Source organism: Meleagris gallopavo, chromosome 2 (assembly GCF_905368555.1).
Source record: "Meleagris gallopavo chromosome 2, MGAL_WU_HG_1.1, whole genome shotgun sequence".
Lineage (NCBI taxonomy): Eukaryota > Metazoa > Chordata > Aves > Galliformes > Phasianidae > Meleagris > Meleagris gallopavo.
In genome coordinates, this window is record NC_139405.1 from 95,052,976 (window position 1) to 95,072,842 (window position 19,867).

General features: G+C 37.6%; 1 protein-coding gene across 5 annotated transcripts in view; it reads right to left on the reverse strand.

Annotated features, from left to right (window-relative positions):
• KIDINS220 (kinase D interacting substrate 220) overlaps nt 1-19,867 on the reverse strand; it is a 61,749-nt gene that overhangs the window by 26,675 nt on the left and 15,207 nt on the right. For all 5 annotated transcript variants that reach the window (XM_085217983.1, XM_085217986.1, XM_085217985.1 and 2 more), the window contains exons 10-22: nt 19,394-19,492; nt 18,586-18,684; nt 17,532-17,709; nt 16,950-17,114; nt 16,311-16,490; nt 15,805-15,970; nt 14,734-14,885; nt 12,470-12,759; nt 11,930-12,070; nt 11,077-11,320; nt 10,817-10,905; nt 10,164-10,308; nt 7,903-8,065 (exon numbers count right to left, since the gene is read on the reverse strand). In XM_085217983.1, coding sequence (XP_085074109.1) covers nt 7,903-8,065; nt 10,164-10,308; nt 10,817-10,905; nt 11,077-11,320; nt 11,930-12,070; nt 12,470-12,759; nt 14,734-14,885; nt 15,805-15,970; nt 16,311-16,490; nt 16,950-17,114; nt 17,532-17,709; nt 18,586-18,684; nt 19,394-19,492 — 2,111 coding nt within the window. The remainder of the gene's footprint in view (nt 1-7,902; nt 8,066-10,163; nt 10,309-10,816; nt 10,906-11,076; nt 11,321-11,929; nt 12,071-12,469; nt 12,760-14,733; nt 14,886-15,804; nt 15,971-16,310; nt 16,491-16,949; nt 17,115-17,531; nt 17,710-18,585; nt 18,685-19,393; nt 19,493-19,867) is intronic.

Below are 19,867 nucleotides of genomic sequence, written 5' to 3' on the forward strand. Positions count from 1 at the left end.
TTGTGTGACTACCTAAATTCTGTGTCATTAAACAAAACGTAAAGTCTATTCTGGGGACAAGGACTCTCTTCTCTCAAGCATCTTTAAGCGTTGACAGAGTGAGTCATGGTCTCCTTCAGGACAATCTCCTTAGATACACCAGCTGTATTTCTCATTGCTTTACCATGTAATGGCTAGAATTATGTTCAGTTAGATAAGTAACCTACATCCTAACTGCACAAGAGAGCAGAAAATACCATGTATCTAACAAATTGTAATTGCTGGGTAAATACTCTATCCACAGTAGTGTCTAGTTATGACCATGAACAGGTTCTTACAGAGCACCATTAACTTTACATGGACTTTTTTCCCCTTCCACCCCTCTCTTCACATCAGGTAGGCCATTAAATTGTTCTGGGAGTCTGCAGTGTGGTCTCTGGCATCTTTCTTTTGTTTTGTTTTTTTCCTTCCAGAGGACAACTGGCATTTCACACTACTATAGTGCCATGTTTACACGGGCAACTCACCACACTTGCCAGGATAGGTTTCTGCAATTGGCCACACAGGCTGTCCTTACACACCTGATAAAACTAATTTACACACAGAATATTATATAAAACAGTCATTGCCACCTCTCTCTTCCACATGTTTTTTTGTGTTTTTTTTTTTTTTTTTTTTTTAACTGAAGTAACCTTCAGTTAACCTTAGTGGCCACCCTCAGCAAGTTTGCTGATGATACGAAGTTGGGAGGATTGGCTGACACGCCTGAAGGCTGTGCTGCCATTCAGCGAGACCTGGACAGGCTGGAGAGCTGGGCAGTAAGAAACCGGATGAGGTTCAACAAAAGCAAGTGCAGGGTCTTACACCTAGGGAGGAATAATTGCATGCACCAATACAGGCTGGGGGATGAGCTACTGGAGTGGAGCTCTGCAGAGAGGGACGTGGGTGTCCTGGTAGACGACAGGTTGGCCATGAGCCAGCAGTGTGCCCTCGTGGCCAAAAAGGCCAATGGCATTCTGGGGTGCATTAAGAAGAACGTGTCCAGCAGGTTCAGGGAGGTGATCCTCCCCCTCTACTCTGCCCTGGTAAGGCCTCATCTGGAGTACTGTGTCCAGTTCTGGGCTCCCCAGTACAAAAAAGACAGGGATCTCTTGGAAAGAGTCCAGCGGAGGGCCACAAAGATGGTGAAGGGCCTGGAGCATCTCCCCTATGAAGAAAGGCTGAGTGAACTGGGTCTGTTTAGCCTTGAGAAAAGACGACTGAGAGGGGACCTGATCCAGGTTTATAAATATCTGAGATGTGGCGGCCATAGTGGTGAGGCCAGTCTCTTTTCAGTGGTACGTGGAGACAGGACGAGGGGAAACGGACATAAGCTGCAGCACAGGAAGTTTCGCACGAATGTGCGTAAGAACTTCTTCACGGTGAGGGTGACGGAGCACTGGAACAGGCTGCCCAGGGGGGTTGTGGAGTCTCCTTCTCTGGAGATATTCAAGTCTCGCCTGGACGCCTACCTGTGCGACCTGGTGTAGGGAACCTGCTTTGGCAGGGGGGTTGGTCTCGATGATCTCTAGAGGTCCCTTCCAACCCCTACGATTCTGTGATTCTGTGAACCTTAGCTGCTGTGATTTGTGCTTAATCTGATCTTTTCCTCCTCTTGTAAACACAGTCAAACCACATTTATTTGTGCGTGTTTTTTTAAGAGCTTCAATTGCTGACTCTCAATGATCTTGAATAAACTTTAGGTACAAGGAAAAACACCACAAAACTCAGCTTAGGCCTCTGCCTACAGGAACTTCAGGGGTAAAAATTTAGACATCTGGAGTTCTTCTAGTGTTTACAAGTTTGTTTAGTCATTTTCTGAATCCTTCTCTTGAACTCAAGAGGTTAACAAATGCCTGAAGTTCCACTTTCATCTGTGTAAACCTTAACGTATGGAACAGACTTTAACCCTTAAAGGCAGTCCAGCTACTAGAAGTTGTAACAGGTGACAGACTGGTAAAGCCACCATATCTAGAAGAGAACTGGTTAGCTCACAGCTGCAGCATCTCCCATGTACACCCCAGAGCTCACAAGGACAAAGGCCTACTGGCAAGATGGATACAAAATTGCTCCAGTGACTTCTAAGAGCAGCTTCCAATAGACAAAGCATTACAGATTCAGCTCCTACTATGGTAAAGATACAAACAAGAAAACACATTCAGCAGATTGATCTCATTTAGCGAATAAACTTAGTGAAGGAATGAGAAAATATTGCCCTTGTACAACTAGCTTTAACATCAATATCTATAATTGAGAAGGTGTTAATATCTAATCACTGTTTTACTGCCTTAAATCAGAAAATAGATAGAAAATACAAAAGTAGAAAAGTAGAAAATATAAAAAAAAAAACAAAGCAAGATGGTTAAACTCAGATCCTCAAACTAAAATGATTATCCAATATCTCTGGGGGAAATATGATTCAAATGTCTCAGTCTTGTGGAAAACTTGAGAATCCAAAACAAAGGAGAAAGCATTCTTTACAGAGGAAACCAAAACTGGGATTCTTCACAGCATGAGAAAAAGGAAACAAAATCTGTGTTGATATTCATAGAAAAATTTTGAAGTGAAACTAGGGCTCTTCTCATCCTGTAAGATCTTTTCTACATTGGTACATCCATCCTGAAATACACTGACTAGAACCTCACAGTGTTCAGAATGAGATGCACCACAGATATGTATAACACAATAATTTCTTTAATCTCTTTGATGATAAATCCTAAAGACACAATTTCCTTTTCTGACTGTTGTTGAGTGCTGAATGTATTTTTTCATCTGTCAGCAATGAATTTGTGAATGTTCTTTGTAGGTGCAGATCCACAGACCACAACTACATTAGTAGCTTCACAGATGAGATCGTTTTCCCCAGTAGGTTAAGACACATATCCACAATGACTTGCATCTGCAATTTGCTCACTGCTACTTCTGCAATCCTCTGTGAAACAGTTGTCCCAATTAAATCTCCATATTGCATCTTTTCCCTCAGTCAGAGAGGGAATTTCTTATGGACTCTTATTCCTACTTTTTGCTTCCCTCTTCTGCTTCCTCAAACAATCTTGCCTGCAATTACCCTAAGTTTTAATACATGTGAATGTTCTCAGGATCTTGCTTAAAACTTCTAAAACTTCAAGACACTACATCATGTTCTTCACATGCTCACTGACTCTGTTGAAAATTCATACTCTTGAAAAATATGTTTTTCTCTCCAAAAGCCACTGTGGCTTTTCCCAAAATGTTCTTTATTTAGATCTGGCACTGATACTCATTCTAGTGTCATGGATATTTTATGTAGTCTTCACAAGAGCACATTCCCATAGCTGGCTAGTTTACAAGTGTGAAAAGTATCAGTTGCAAATGTTCAGTTGAAACTTGCTTTAATCTGGCAACTTAATACTGTGACAACTTCATTAACAGAACGTCCGAGTATTTTGCTCCCCTTCAGGGTTACAAAGGTTTGCTTTCTGCAATTTCTACAAGCCATTTTGGCATTACACAGAACTGACATTATGGAGATTCTACAGTAACACAGAAGAGAACTCAGCACAACATAAATAGAGACAAGTACTAACTGTATGCTACAATAACGAATGTAAAAAGAGCAGGATAAAATGAATGAAACCAGAGCTGGACAAAGACGTGGTGAATGATCACAGATCTACGTAAATACCAAAGGGGAAGGAGGACACAACAGATGAGAAAACAGAATAGGGAGCTTAACCTGGCAACAGCCAAGCTCTAAAGAGTAAATACTGGTGCCAGTAGGTATACCAACCAGAGGCCGAACAAAGTAGAGATCCACAGAGAAACGCTGGCAAGTAAGAGGACACAAGTGAGATGATACGGCATGTTAAAGGAAGTATGAAGATTAAAGACATGTTTTTCCAGAATCCAAAAGTGAACAATGCAGACTCAATATTTATCCTCAAAATTTGACATAATTGAAAAGCGCGGGCTTATTTCCATTTACTAAAGGACGGACTATACCACAGAATGTCTACCTGTTACTAAGAGATAAACAAGCAGCATTAGTTCACAAAGTCTGCCCGCAGAGACATTGCAAACTGATGCTTTTTTTTTTTTTTTTTTTTTTAAAGAAGATCCCAGGAAAATGTTGCTCATGCAATATCCAATGTTTTCCCATCTCTGAGAAGTATGGTACAGTAAGGACACACTACTCCCAAGAGAATTATACTAATTAGTAGTCCTTCACATCAGTTTAGACAGTACCTACAGAAAATGCACTAGCAAGTTTATTCTCTCTAGCAATCATTCATGAAAAGAATGTATTAGTTTATCTGGAAGCAAAGAGCTATAAGTATATTTATTCAAAAATCAATTTGAGATATCTTATCTTCTCCCTCAGGAACACTGCAGCTCTGGGCTCCCACACTGCTCTGAGTGCTCAGCACTCACAGGCATTAGCCTACAAGGTGCTGCCACCACCCAGGAGAGGCAAAACGCTACCTAAGTGAAAGATACAGGAGGTGACTACTCTAGCTTCACTAAGGAACTGATGAATAGTTCTAGAACAGCTTTCAGTTGTCTAAGTTCAGTGTTCCTAACTGCAACAGACAGCAAATGGCCCTCCCTTTACTACATTGCCTGCAAACTGCATAGACAGGCTATTTTATTCTTCCATTTCTTAATGCTCAACTACTTGATTCTTTTCATCTTAGCCATACCTTCTGTATTGCTTATTCTTTGAATCAACACTGAAAAATAAAGCACTTGGTGGAAAAGATCACTGATGCTGTACCTGAGCGCAGAGCTCCATGAGCCAGGCAGAGCACCGCGCGAGTGCCATCTGCCGGCACCAACTGCTGGCAGGGAACAGCTGGGAGCTGCCTGCCTCCAGAAACAGCCGTGCAACAGCTGTACGATGGGTTTGTCACCTCTCGTCATACCCTCAGTGCCCACTTGAAGTATCTGTTGCAACTTTTCAGTTGAGGGTACCTATAACAGACCTGCCCGATGGGTCAATCACTGGAAGGGAGACCTAACGCTGGACAGCGACTGTGCCATCAAAGCCTTCATGTGGGGGAAAGCAATCACAAGTTGAAAACTCTACATATAAAAAAGAATCTCTGAAATTGCCATCTTCAAAGGAGGTGTCCAAGCAGCCATCTCTCCTCATGCATTTACAGCTCAGAAATGCATCAAAACCAAAGAAAATGTGCACTGCCACAGTAAAAAAGCATTCTGATGCAAACTATCTAATGCTAGGAAAATTATATTCTGCTTCCTGTTCTAAACACCAAAACATTTTCAAGTAACTCCTTCCAGAATAAAAGCCAGGGAAGAAGTAACAGGCACTTGGTATAGGAGTAGAAGCTATAAAAGTACAGAAATCTGGTATCTATTCATGGCACTCCAAATGGGAAAGCTGTTCCATCAACTAGAAAACCTAAGAAAACAGAGATTGAAGTTCTAAAAGAGGAGCTAAATTAAATACTCTATTTTGAATTGATACAGGAGCAGAGATTCAAGCCAAATTACTTCAAACAGTTGTAGATGAAGAGCAGTAATACACTGTTATACACTGAAAGGGTTATTTTGAATAAAACAGAATTTTCAGAGCATCAGGTAATCCAAGAGGAGATTTCACAGACCTTTTCATACTCAGCACACAGCAAACATAATTGCTCAAATCATAAGGCAGATGAGATCTTAGCTTTGTCACTATATTAGGAGAGCTGTAAATCTAGTTCCTTACACTGGTTCAACAAAAGAGTGCGAGAGATACATCAACTCTATTCCTAAGCATGGAGCAAGGGTGTCATTATGGCAGGCTTTGTTTGTTTTAACCAAGAGATGGCACAGGGTTCTTCACTGCTGCTTCACATTACAGGTCCTTTAAACACCATAAACTTTATTTATAAGTTTATTAATGTCCGTGCTATGAATCTGCAAGCTATTCAAGTGGCAATACTGCTTCCAGATGCAACTCACTTAGCAAGAGGCAAAATTGCATGCCAGGTTTCATGCACCTCCTCCACACCTGAACTAATAAGCCCTGACACTGGCAACCATTCAGGTATCTGTGCTAACAACTAATAATCCAGAACCTGAATACGCCTTCTGCATTCAGTTGTGCCTGTTCTTTCCTCCTCCTCAAGTTGGTTTATTACAGATTTCATGTTACACTGGAATCACTAGTACATGTTTTTGAGAACAATTCAGGTCTCTAATATCCCCTTCAGCTCCTCAGAAACCTCAAACAGGTTGGTATTTCTTGAAGACAGCTTTGGACTTTGTTCATTTCCAAGTGATTAAGTACTGCTGATACTAATTAATCAAAGGGTACTAATGAGTACCTTAAACTAACTTCAGGTATATGTTTGTAGCAAGTAATGCAAAGACATTGTACAGGCTTTCTAGGAAAATAAAATACCTCACAAGAGATTAATAATATCCCAACATCCTAATGGATGCCTTGCTACAAGAGAACTCCATATGAAGAAAAAATTAAGATCTCTCAAGAGAGTTAAGCAAGCATGTACAACTTGTCAATGGGGTGAAAAATGAACTGGAATTTGAATTAGTGAAAAGGATGTGCTAACATATTTATTTCAGAGTAAGAATCTCCCATGTTTACTCTTCACCAGTACAAATGGGATTGCATGAAGCAGACTAAATGTGCAATTAAAAAGGTTGTTTCAAAAATGTCAGCAGAAGCCCAACAACTACTTGACAATATCCTCTGCTGTTAAGCAATGAATTACAGAATATCTTAAGCTGGAAGAAGGAAGACAAAGACCATCAAGTTCAACCCCTGGATCTAAACAGGACCACTCAAAATCCAAACCCTATGTACAAGTGTGCTCTTTGAGCTCTGGCAGCCTGGGGCCGTGCCCACTGCCCTGCTGAGCCTGTTCCATGCCCACCACCCTCTGGTGAAGCACCTATTCCTAATACCCAGCCTGACCTTCCCCTGATGCAGGTGACAAGGAATGAAGAAAAGCTGAAGAAAAGAATCTGTATCCATAAAAAAAAAAAGTTTTGCTTAGATACACTGTCAAAATCTTTCAGAAATAGTAGCACAGACTGCATTTCTTTCTCAGGACACAATCATCCATCAGTTTGGCCCTAATATGGCTTAATTTAAATCTGTTTCATAACTTTAAAAGGAAAGACAGCTGAGGTTTTCCTTCAGTAGCATTAAAGAAAAATGTCTGATATGAGACACTATCTGTACTTCTGTGGATTTTTCTCATACCAACTGGTCTGGAATTGAAAATCTGTGTTAAAAATAAAAAGACTGCAGTATTTGTCATTTTATTCAGTCAGAAAATGACAATTCTACCATCCTACTGCCACCAGATCGCTTCTCACTATCCACATTTCCTTTCACACAAGCAGCCCGTGAACAGGCACGTTCACTGGCAACATCTCTTGCTCTCAGATGTAATATGTAGACAGCACTTACAGACAACAACTTGTATCAGTGACCAAGAAAGAACTCATGTTCCACCTTCACACTCTTTAACTTCAGTAAAAAGACTGCTACATCCTTGAGCACATCATTAACAGAGCACCAAAACTGCAGAGATCTTTATGAGTAAAGGCAGTCTGTAGAGTTCAGCGCAGATTCTGATTTCTAACTAGACAAACTTAGCTTGACCACTGTAGAGAGGAAAGTTAGATCAAGAAATAAACATAGTTACCTGTAAAAGAATTCCATAGTTCTACCCTTGGTTTTAACACAAAGAATACATGGTGCATTAAATAGTGATGAAAGTCATTTTACAAGTAGCCAGAAGTTAACAGAAGAGAGTTAGACCGTGGGAATTCTAGATTACAACTACGTCGCTGTTTGAAAGCCATGATACCCCAATAATCATTTGTAATGATTATTTTAATAATTCAAACTACATACCATCCACCTACCTCTCATAGATGGTTTTTAAAGTCAGTTGATCTGGAACACCTTCAGTCTCTTCAAGATGCAGTATGAGCCACGATGTTCTATATGGCCACTGCTCTGTGAGATTGATCCAACTAGCAAGCCTATCCCAATTGAAGGTGATTTGATTTGCTCTCAATAAGCGACCTAATATAACAGAAAAAAAACAAACACACGTGTTTTTGTGTTGGTTTGTTTTTCTTTTTTTCCCCTTTTGAAAGATAACTACCTCAACCTCTCCCCCCCCCCAAAGTAACAGTTACGTATGTCCTTATGTTCCTCATCCTGATCTAAGTACTTTCTGGTATTGTAACTGTCAACTTCAGCTCCAAGCTAAATGTTCTCATTCTGTTACAGGTGAACTTCAACAAAATTAAATACAGAAGTTCACAAAACTCATGCTAATGTGATGAAAGATCTTTTGTGCACTGGGATACAAAATACAGTCAAAAGAAATAACCAGAACTGCCATCTTTATCAGTCAAAGAAGTGAATTTCAAAGCTATAAGTAAAAAATGGCTTTCAGTTAATAAGACAAGGTATGAATTACAAATAAATCTCATTTTAGAAGACAGAAAAAGGATGAGTGAACCAATTCAATAAGTTTTAGCAACTTTTCCTTACAGAACTGCATACATATTGGTGAGATGACATTTAATGTACAGCTTGAAGGCTCTGCTCTTGGAGTGCTTCATGACATCGTTTATAATCACAAGTTATTGAACACTAAGTTTTCTTCCAGGGTATCTTCTGCTTGTTTTTACAGTATTTTATTACTACAAATAGATATCTAAGTTGGTGATTTTGTTGTACTTCTACATTTGCACTAAAATTTGCCAATGATAATGACAGCGTGAGTAGATGGTGTATTTATTTAGAATTTTAGGTCTGTTTTCACACGTAAAACATCTCTAGATGTAAAGACCAACAGGAAAAATAAAAGAGACTCTTCTATTAATTAGATTAGCTTTAAATTAACGGAGTAGAAAACAAGTCGTGGCTCATTTTACTTAATACAGAACAGCAACTATATTCCAAATCAATTCATGGGAAATTAGGACAGTGCAAACAATGTAAGCACTGGGAACACAACTTCAAAGACAGCCAATAAGCCTGGCTTATGCAAGCAGGTTGAACAGAGCTGAACCTCACCTCAGAGAGATACAACCATGCATTTGTACCATACCTGCTACTGAGATGATCAATTCACCTCTGTACCAGAACTGAACCAGTTCTATCAGCCATGCTAGAATATGTTCTGCCAAATGTAGTACTAAATTGGGCAGTGGATGCACCATAGATACAGCTGCAACAGGCTTCTACAACCAGATGCATCAGTGGGAATCAGTTCAAGATATGTCTTTATTACCACTCTGTGCACCTACAGGTAAAGGGAACACCCTAAGCAAGATGCAAGTTAGCTGCAGCAGGTTTATTAGCTCCGTCTATGTGGAGTGCAAGAGTGACATGGCGATTTCTGACCTGCACCCAGCATAGGCAATACAGCTGCATTCACTCAGTGTTGTGCTTCACGCTGAATCTGTTGAATCCATGCTTCATATGCATGCAGACAACTGCAATATTTCTGCTCCTGTGAAAGTTTTATTGCCATAACTTTCTCTCTCAAGTAACTCAGTTCTCATTAGAAATTTGCAAGATTTTTTTTACTTAAGCATTAAATGTTACCCTAGAAAGACAGGTCATTGAACATAATACTTTACTGTTAGTATTGCTAGTAGGATAGGAGAGTATCAGCCTTCCTAGCACTCAAATTTCATTAGGCATGCTAAGTTTAGAAATCCTATTTTCATACTTAACTCAGAACTTGTGATAATCTGATTAATACTGGGACTGTTAAAACACAAGAACAGTGCCCTTTTCCTACAAAACACACTACTACTCAGTTATCTATCTGTACAGCACACTACCATTCATCATTTGGTGAGGTCCCTTAACACATACTTCCCATAATAAATTTGCATGTCAAATAGTGTTAAAATATTTTTAATATTAAAGACGATACATCTGATAGATCCACAAATCCCTGAAGTTTTCCCAATTAGTCCTATACAGGTAATACTATTTATTCCCCTAGTTTCTGCTGAATAAAGATTATCCTCTACAGGGGTCCACTTCCTACTCAAACGTTCAGAACACAAAGCCTAGAACAGGTAAAACAACAGAATCCTTTCAAAAAAAGCTCGTATTTGCTTTCATGTCACAGGAAAACAAGTGCAACACTTACCTGTCACTGAAACTATGTTTAGTAATCTTCTCATGGTCTGAGGACTGATATCACTGAACCAATCCTCTGTAACCAAAAGCTTGGTCAAATCAAAGGACATCTGGCGAGTAATGGTGCGTTGCATCTGGCGTCTTCGGTAAGTATCCTGATAGTGACACACAAAAGCAAGAAGTACTGATCACTAACAAAGTAATTTATGCATTCAAAATTGAATTAATTTTACTTCAATATAAAGTTAAAAACCCTGTGAGTAAATACAACTGTGAGGCTGAAATACCATAAAAATATTTAGCTGAATTTAACCGACTTAGGTACATAACATTTGATATAACACATAAATAGTATGCTGTATCATTTCAGCATTCACAGAAAGCTTAAATATTTCACCACTTTCTGAATTTAAAGCTTTGTGGAAAAACACTTCAGTGACCAAGCACAACTTTTCTTCTTTGATTAAAAAAAAAACAAAAAAAAAAAAACAATCTGCTGATTTAGGAATATAGTTCTCCTGTACAGATCAGGCATCCTAACTTCCAAGGAATAGTTTGATAAGTCTTCAAAGTTGATGTCATTAAATACATCAAAGAAAATGAGAAAAGAAAAAAAAACAACCCTATCACCAGTACTGGACCATTTAGTATAACATCTCTCACCCGCCTATTGAGAGCTGTTTTGCTGCCAAGCTTGGTCATCTCCCCAAGGCTGTTCTGAGAAACTCTTCTATCAATCTCTTCATGCAATCCTATCAGTTAAAAACACAGAAACAACAAAAGGCATTTTCTTCACTCATATACATGTGACTGCATTATAAAATAACATTAATAATCTACAAATTATTTAATTAGCATGTTCCAGGAAACAGATTTTACTGCTGTTTTTGTAACCTCAGTACTATTCTCCTGCATAACTTTACCTGCATTATCCGTGTAAGGAACATCCCCGTTGGTTGTCGAAGCTACCATCAGTTTTTTTGCATTACTAAGCCCTCGGCTATTCAGAAAAACAGGCAAATGGACTATATTTCGCATGTAATCATGTCCATTTATGTTTGAGTCACGTAGAACACTGTTGAGATTCTGGTTAATAGCTTTTATAATTATGTGTGGGTCACTCGCAAAAATAGCAATAAATGGGCCTTTTGAAAACAAGACTCGCACCTGTAAGAAAGGAGACAGTAAGCCCAGTATTAAGTGTCAATCATCTGCACATCAGATTCAACATTTTATACTCACTCTGTCCTAGATAGAGCCTTGAGAGAGCAAGGGACATACAAAGATGCCAGTTTCTTCAATATGACATATCTATATGGACATATCATCCATAAGCATACTTGACACATTAGCAGAAGCACTTAAAACAGAAGAAGTCATTAGCAAGAAAATACTGTGCAGCAACGTCCCTGAAATATTTACCATGTAAGTATTTATCATCTGAAGTACTTCAGAAAGCACCAAAAACTCTTCAAACAATGTAAGTTTGTTTCAAAAAGATACCAGTTTTCTAATAATTAGCACCTGCTGATTTCAAAACGTTCACATTTACAAACACATGCAGTGCCACTAAGATGTAGTTTTCAACTTCTGAAAGCTGCTCCTCTTAGTGTTACAGCTATGTTTGTGCACACAAATGTTTAAAAATAACTGCAGCACAACAGAGACTCTGTATACACACTTTCATTCTAAAGAAAATGCAGTAAGTGAATGTATCTGAATCATCTATGGAAGAGAGGATCCAGAGCTCATCTCTATATCATGATCCAAACTCACAGTATCAAGCATTTGTAACACTTTGTCCTGTTCGCAAGCATCCAATCCATCAATAATTACAACAAGTCTGGTCTGATTCTGAGTGAAGCTGTCAATGGTTTTTGCCATTTTGGCCATCAGCTCCACTTCACATTTCAAAACCTAAGGAAAAAAAAAAAAAAAAAAAGGAAAAGCAGAGAAGGAAAAGACATTGTTATAACACTTAAATCTCAAAAAAAATGCACCTGATTTCTTTGACAGATTGTTACCTATCCCAAAAATACTTCAGTAAGTTTACAAAAATTAATGCTTATAAAAACTGAAATTCTTCCCAGAAGTGCAAGAGTCCTAAAAATCTCTCCTCCAAAACGTTCATTCTTCTAGTCACACTGAAACATACAGCAGCACAGCACATTCTGCTTTAAAGTAACAAACTACCCTTAGCCCTGGTTGTTCACCTTTAAAATGTTCAAGAAGTTCTTCTTTCTAGTCTCACTATCCAAAGTAAGTTGGGAGAGGTTGGGTTCACTTCTTTAATGGCTAATTCACACAAACACTTACCTTCATGAATCCCTCGCTTTTCAGCTTGTGAAGCTTGGAGGCAGCATGGTGAAGACGTTTTCTTTGAGAATTCAAAACTGAATCCATCACTTGCCACCACGTGCGACAATTCAAGATAAAGGCCAAACCAACAACACACGTCACTGATATAAGAATAGCATTCACTGTCATGTTTGTTGGCTCTACATTAAAAATCGCCAGCAGGGCAACCGCAGAAACAACACAAGACAATATGAACAGGAAAATCACAAAGGATGGGAGGCAGCATGTTTTCTTCCATTTCTTTTTACCTAGAAAACAAGTATATTTGCTGTTACAATGAACGTAAGATGTCATCACAGGTAAATTCAAAATATATTAACCTGCATACTTCTTACAATAATTTGCACTTAGTGCACTTGTACAATTCAGTTACAAAAGTAAAAAAAAAAATCACCTAAATTTGCTAAAAGTCTTGGAAATTATAAAGCAGAGATAATTCTTTAATCTTCAGTTTGTTTCAAGAAATCCATACTGGATTGAAACAACCTTTATTAAGCAGCTTTCACACCATGGTGTCACATACCACACACAGTGGTATCACCCCGTTTATGACATCCCTCAGTTAAGTGTATTTCTACAAGTTCTTGGCAAATGGTGAAGTAACTACCTGGTTTTAAACAGAAATCCAATCTTTAGGTAACCCAATAACATTTCTATTGGAGAAATGACTCAAAAATGCAAGCCACAATTTGAGATTGCAGCTCTAGGTTACCCTATTCTGCATGCTAACACATACACAGAGTACATAAAGAGCAGATGATCACAAGAGCTCAGAGAAGGCTGACTTACGCAGGGTTGATAAGGAAGAGACAAGAGAACATTGCAGTTCTCTTTTTTTTTTATTTAAGAAACAGGCTTTTTGTTTGTTTTAACCAAAGCAGCACCTTCTGCCTTTGGGAACTGTACAAGCAGAGAAATTCAACACTTGTCCATGTCAAAGAACAGAATACAGAAATAGTCTAACAGAAAATGATGAAAGAAAAAAAAGAAATCAGTATTTGAACTTAAATGAAAAAAAAAAAAAGCTATTCTGAAAGAATTTCAGACCACAGATGACACTCTAGACCAAGGTTTAAGCTGGAAAGGTCTTTCCCATTACTGACATAAGATGACAGGTTTGTGATGCAGTACAAAGCAACAGAAATGCACAATGACAGGACTGAAGGGCAAGAAGCAAAGAATAACAGCTCAGATAAAGATGTGTAGAAGTGAATGTAAGTAGGGATGTAAGTCTCCTCTAAATAGAAAGAGACAGAAATGGATTACAGGGAGACTTACAAATCAACAAAGAAATGGCAACTGAATATGTCTGTGAGTGTAGAGACATAACAGACGTTAAAGATAAGGAAAAGAAAAAGAAAACCATATGGAATGTCTACGAACATCTAGAGACAAGGAGAGGTTTTGTAAGATCATCAACTACAGAATTAGGAACAGCACAAGAATGCAGCAGAGCCAAGGAACACAAGACAAAGGTAGGACAGGTGAAGGGGAATGGCAATGGCAATTACTGCAGCTTATCACAAGAACCTGCTCTAAATCAAACCTTGCTTTCAGTGAAATTGCAGCACCATAAAATCTGAAGTTAAGGAGAGCTTCAATGAAGGAGATAAACTAGAAAATGTCTAAATTTCTAAAATGTCTAAATGTCTAAGAGAAATAAGGGAGAAAAAGAATCCATGCAACAGTTTGATAAAGAATATACAGTGAATTTATGAAAGAATAATGAAGAGCAAGTTCTATTTGGCACACAGGATGCATTTTCCACCCTGAAGAATATAGGAGAGAAGAAATATTTCATTTTAGGGCAAAAGATGGCATCTCACAGATTCCTCTGTGTGATGAATTCAAGTCTAAATGAGGAGTAACTGAGTGAAACTGAACTCCAAGCAGAAATAAGTTTTCTACGAACTGAAAATTCCCCTTTACCTCACATCATACACTGTTCTGCGTATTTTTTTCAGCAATCTGCAGATGAGACAGAAAAAGTTTCTTCCATTTGGATCAAGTAAGAATACTTCATTTCCTCTTGCCATATTTGTTAATAAAATCAAGATAAACAAAGAACATAGAGCATTTTTCTCTCCAGGACAATGAAGAGAATTTCCCCTTCTGCATGATTACAGCAGTTTCTAAAAAGAGCTTCTTATGTGAGGAACAAAACCCCTAATAACGGTGCACTGAAATGGTATAATCACAAATGCCACTCAGGTAATAAAAACCTTGTGTATCTTCTGTCTTGAAAACTCGAAATAGCCTTGTTGCTAAGAAACCAAATTCTCTTTCACAGGCATCAGAGAGGGTAGCAATCATCTCAGCCAATGAAGTTTCTCCACCTACACTGGACAGTCTATTGTAGTCCGTGAACAAAAATCTGAAAGAGAAAAAAAACCATACATGTTATGTACTTTGGAAAGCTTGAAATAGTTTTAGACCACCAAGGCAAAAATCTTCCTGCATATCAGTAGCTAAAAGATTTCTTTTATTTGGTTTTTTCCTTCCAAGTGGGAAAACATTTAAAATACTTATTTTTTTAAATCTCTAACATAAAATTACATACTTATTTATCCCATTATCAACTTCTTTTTTGGCCCACTTCCTACTCTAAAACTTATTAAAAAAAGATAAAAACGAAGACAGCAATAATGGTAGCTCAGACAGCAGTAAAAACAGAAATATCTTCACAACCCCAGAGAATAATGTCAACAAGTACTTTTAAAGTCACATTCTGACGAATTATCAAATATTCATGGCAGATCAAAAAACACACAGAAGAACATCACATAAAAGCACTACTGGGCTAAAATAACAGCTTTTAAACGACAGCAGTATACAAAACCACAAAACACAGTTTATTGTTTTCTTGCTTACAATAAGCTAGAAGCTTTGAGCAGCTTGATGCTCTACTTGCAAGAAAAGAAAAAAAAAGTTTTAAAAAGATATCCTAGCAACAATAATCAGTGAAATAAGTGTTAAGCATAACTCTCTGGTATAGCCCACTACTAACTTCTTACTTTCTCTGTCACAAATTAAAGACAAAAACAAACAAACAACACCACAACCACACATCACCACCAAAAAGCAGTACTTTTCACTGACTTTGGCACAGAGTAGCAACAGTACTTTGACAGGGTAATTTCTTGATCTTTACACAAGCCTCTATGGCTGTTCTCCAAGCAGGAATCGTAACAGTTTGACACAAGACAATGCACAAACACATTAATACACAGTCTGGAAAGCGTCAGAGCGAACCTGAATTATTCATTCCAGACTAAGTAAGGGAAATAACCAACCTCACAGGTAAAGCTTTAGTGGTTTGCTCTGGTAACTCTGGTGGGTTCACAAACATGAGTTTGAGAAGCAACTCTAAGTATCCAATGTGCCTTGCCAGTCTTGTACTCAGTACCCAGGCCCAATTCCAGCTCTCACCTTCTCTTCGACCACCGAAATAAATTACAGCTAGAAGAAGGAAAAAGAAGTCTGTTTTAGTCGAAATTCACAACTGAAAGGAATCATGATGTTCACAAAATGATATAGGGTGAAGTTTAATGAATTTCAACAATTACGGCCAGAAATGAGAAAGATAATAGCAATAGTGAAGGTAATATGCATGGATTTTGTCTGTTTTCAAGAATATTTTCTCACTAAGTACAACACAAGAAAAGGGTCAAAGGAGGCCTTACTTCCCACAAAATCAGGTTTTCTTCTAAAACACAAAGTTTGTCTACAGAACAGAAACTAATGCTAAAAATAGATATTTAGCAAAAGCCATCAGAAACTTCATAAAAAACAGACTTACTGAAGAAAATGTAGAGCACTGCTAATAAGCTGAGTGACACTGCTATCCCAAGCTTTGCATCCACTGTGAAAGCAAGCAATAAACCCAACCCTCCACAGAGCAGAAGTGTGAGAAACACAATCAGCCAGGAGAACTGAAACAGAGGTTCAATCTGCTGTCCTGCAAAAGTCTTCATTTCATCTGAAAAACAAAGACCAGTAAACATGTTAAACCATTCTAGACCAAAAAGCACCAAAAAAATTATTATACAGACCCTCATTTATTGAAAATATTTCTTCCTACATTAGCTTCTCCCTAATATTGACCAAAACCAATGGAAACTATAACTCATTGTTAGAATAGTTGTATAGTTATAACTCCTGTTCAGAGAGGAGTGCAAGAAGTTTTCATCCACACAATGAAAAGATGAATGAAAAGATGAACAAGCAGGAAAGAAATGCTGAAAAGCGTTCTGAATACATAGGAGTTAATGAACATCACACTCAAAAATGAAAAATGCACACTTTTTTATTTATGGTGGTACACAGATCAGATACAGCACCAGATGAACCAATGGCTGCTGCAAAAACTATTAACATCGATATGATGATTTCCATAGGTGTATCTGAACCCACAGGAAAAGGCTACGTCAAATTTTACCTTCTAGTTTCTTGAGCAGGAAAGATTTTCCACTTCCCCACTGAGCATATAAGCCCACACAAATAGGTGGCTGCATGGTTGGCTCACTCAGAATATCTGCCAAAGCACTGCTGTACAGATCATAGCCCAGCATGTCACCGTCAGATTCCGTGGGAGATAAGTGTCCTGTAAAATAAACACTGTGTTACAGAGCTTTGTTTTAAGAAATCCTATCAGTATGACAATTTTGATACATAAAATTATGACAGGTTTACCTATATTTGTGTGCATAACCCTCTCATATAATATTATTAGTGTTACTAACATAGCAGTATTGGTATTACATTCTTGTTCAAAGGAACGTTGATCACCCATATAAGCGTTACACAATTATAAAACTATTTAAGTGTTACAGAATTGTCAAAACTATTAGAGCTTACTACAAATTCTCCAACAAAATTACAACAAATGAAAGAAAATTCTTACATAAGCAAGATTTAAATAAAAGTGATTAAGAGAAATGGTGTAGTAGCCGATGTCACAGTGCAAAGATTAAAAATAAAAGATGTGTTTGACCACTCTTAGGCCAATACTTTTACTTACTAGCTCCAAATATCTGTGTTAAAATGCTCTTCTGGTGGCTGCAGTCAATGTTGTAAGGTGTTTCTCCTGCTTTGTTGGGTCTATAAAGCAATCTACCATCTTTTGGATTTCTCAAGAGCAGTTCAGCGAGTTTACGGCTTCTTCCACGAATAGCAATATGAAGTGGGGTGTCTCCTTTCTGCAATTCAGTAAAAAAAAAAAAAACAACAACTAGTAATACCTAACATGAATTCATAAGATGAAAAGGCAATGTCATAGAATCAGAGAATCATTTAAGTTTGAAAAGATCCTCAGGATTATTACTTTTAACCACCAACCTGACCTACTAAGTCCCATCACATAGAAAATATGTTCCCCATCCCTCCAAATGCATTATGTACTTGCAATACACCTTAAGGAACAATTTACAGCTTAAACCTTACAGTCAGTTTTTTTTCCCCCTTGAAGAAGTATTCTAAAAGTTAATAAAAAACAAAACACAAGTGCAAAGGTAAAGGCCTCATAATGCTAAAGCTAAGGCATTATCTTCTTTCAACATTCATGGAAACTCACATCTCTGTGACAAGTGTCTGCTAGCAAATTCAGAGACCTGTATGGAATAGAATTATTTCAGTGTCTGCACAGATCTCTCAAAAAAACTTTAAAGTTTCCTTATTACACCAAATCCAAAATATCATTTCTGTGCCTGAGATATGAGACAGTTCTAAGAGATGCCAACAGTATCAAATAAATACCCCAGTACTCGAGAGATTTACCAAAGTAGGTAACACAAGAGATCAGTAACAAATTATTGTTATCCATCTTTGGCATTGCTTAGTTTAGTAGCTAATCATCAAAATAAAATAAAAAAAATGACTGGCAACTAACATAACCGTATCTATATTCTTTTTTGAGCATATTAAGAATCAGTATTTATCTGTGGAATTCTTATTCCTGACACAGAAACATTTAAAACCTATTTCTGTTTTAGCCTCAGCAGTTCACATTAAAATTTGGTTGCAAAACAAAAATGATTAAATATACTGAAGTAAATGAACACATGAATATTCTTTACCTTGTCTACAGCAGAGACCTTAGCTCCTTTGTCCAGAAGAAGTTCTACTATTTCAATATTTCTCATCTTGGTTGCCTTGATAAGTGGTGTTTCTCCATCCTGAAAGTAAAAGCAAAGCCTAATTTCAAGAAACAAACACACGAAACCTTCCTTGTACACTCAGCAACAAACAAAAAGCAGTAACAGTGTAACAAATCAAATCCTACACTGTTGTGATAATTTTCTAAATAAATATTATTTTGCAGGTAACGACCCTTCAGCATGCCTGTGCTCAAGAAATAATCACAGACACTACTAGAGATTGATTGAACAGCAGCAAAAAACATATGTGCAGAATGCATTTCTGTTTAGTGTCAAATAGAGAAAGAGTGGACAGAGATGCAACGAAAGATATTTGAGAGGAGAGCCAAATCACTTCTGTACATAACATTTCCCTTTTTTTTTTTTTTTTTTAATAATTTTTTTTCATTCAATGAATGATGAACTTAACCAAGCTTAGTAATACCAGAAGGCTCTTCCAGACCTCCCAGCACCAGCTTGCTGCTGGTAGTGTCAGCTGTGCTGAGATAAAGTATGGGCAGATACTCATAGTTTCAGTTAGCAAGTGATCAAAGTGGACATTAACAACACTGAAAAGAAATTCTGTATTTCAGAAAGAAGGAAAAAAAAAAACAACTTATTTTAAACAGCACACAAGACGTTCATTCTTCACAAAAACTGAACTTGGTATTATGATCTTAACATCATGTGGGAATTGAGAGAAGATGTTAAACAAAGCAAATCAAGCTCTCAAAACTCTCATACTTACCTTTGTATACGTTTCAGTATCAGGGTTGCACTGCAAGATGTCCCTCACCATTGTAGCATTTCCTTTCTCAACTGCCCAGTATAAAGCAGTTTTATTATCCTAAAAAAAAAAAAAAAAAAAAAAAAAAAAGGAAAAGTAGCACTTCAATACAATAGAATTAATTTCAAAACCAATATATAAAATGTAATCACTATACTGAAAACAGCACACAAATCAGCAAATTTTAGTACAGTTCAGGGCAAATGGAAATGCTACCAACTCCAATTGGTACCAGTGGAACCTGGTGGGGAAATCTGGCTAAAGAATACAAAATCGATTTTAAAAACCAGAAGAAAATATCTTGAGAGTTCTAGCAACCTGAGAGAGCCAATCTGCCCTGAAGCAGCTTCCAAAACACCTATCTCCAAAAACTATACATGGGTTTTCAGTTGTAACTCAAATACATAGATTTTCTAACAAAATAAAACAACTTTT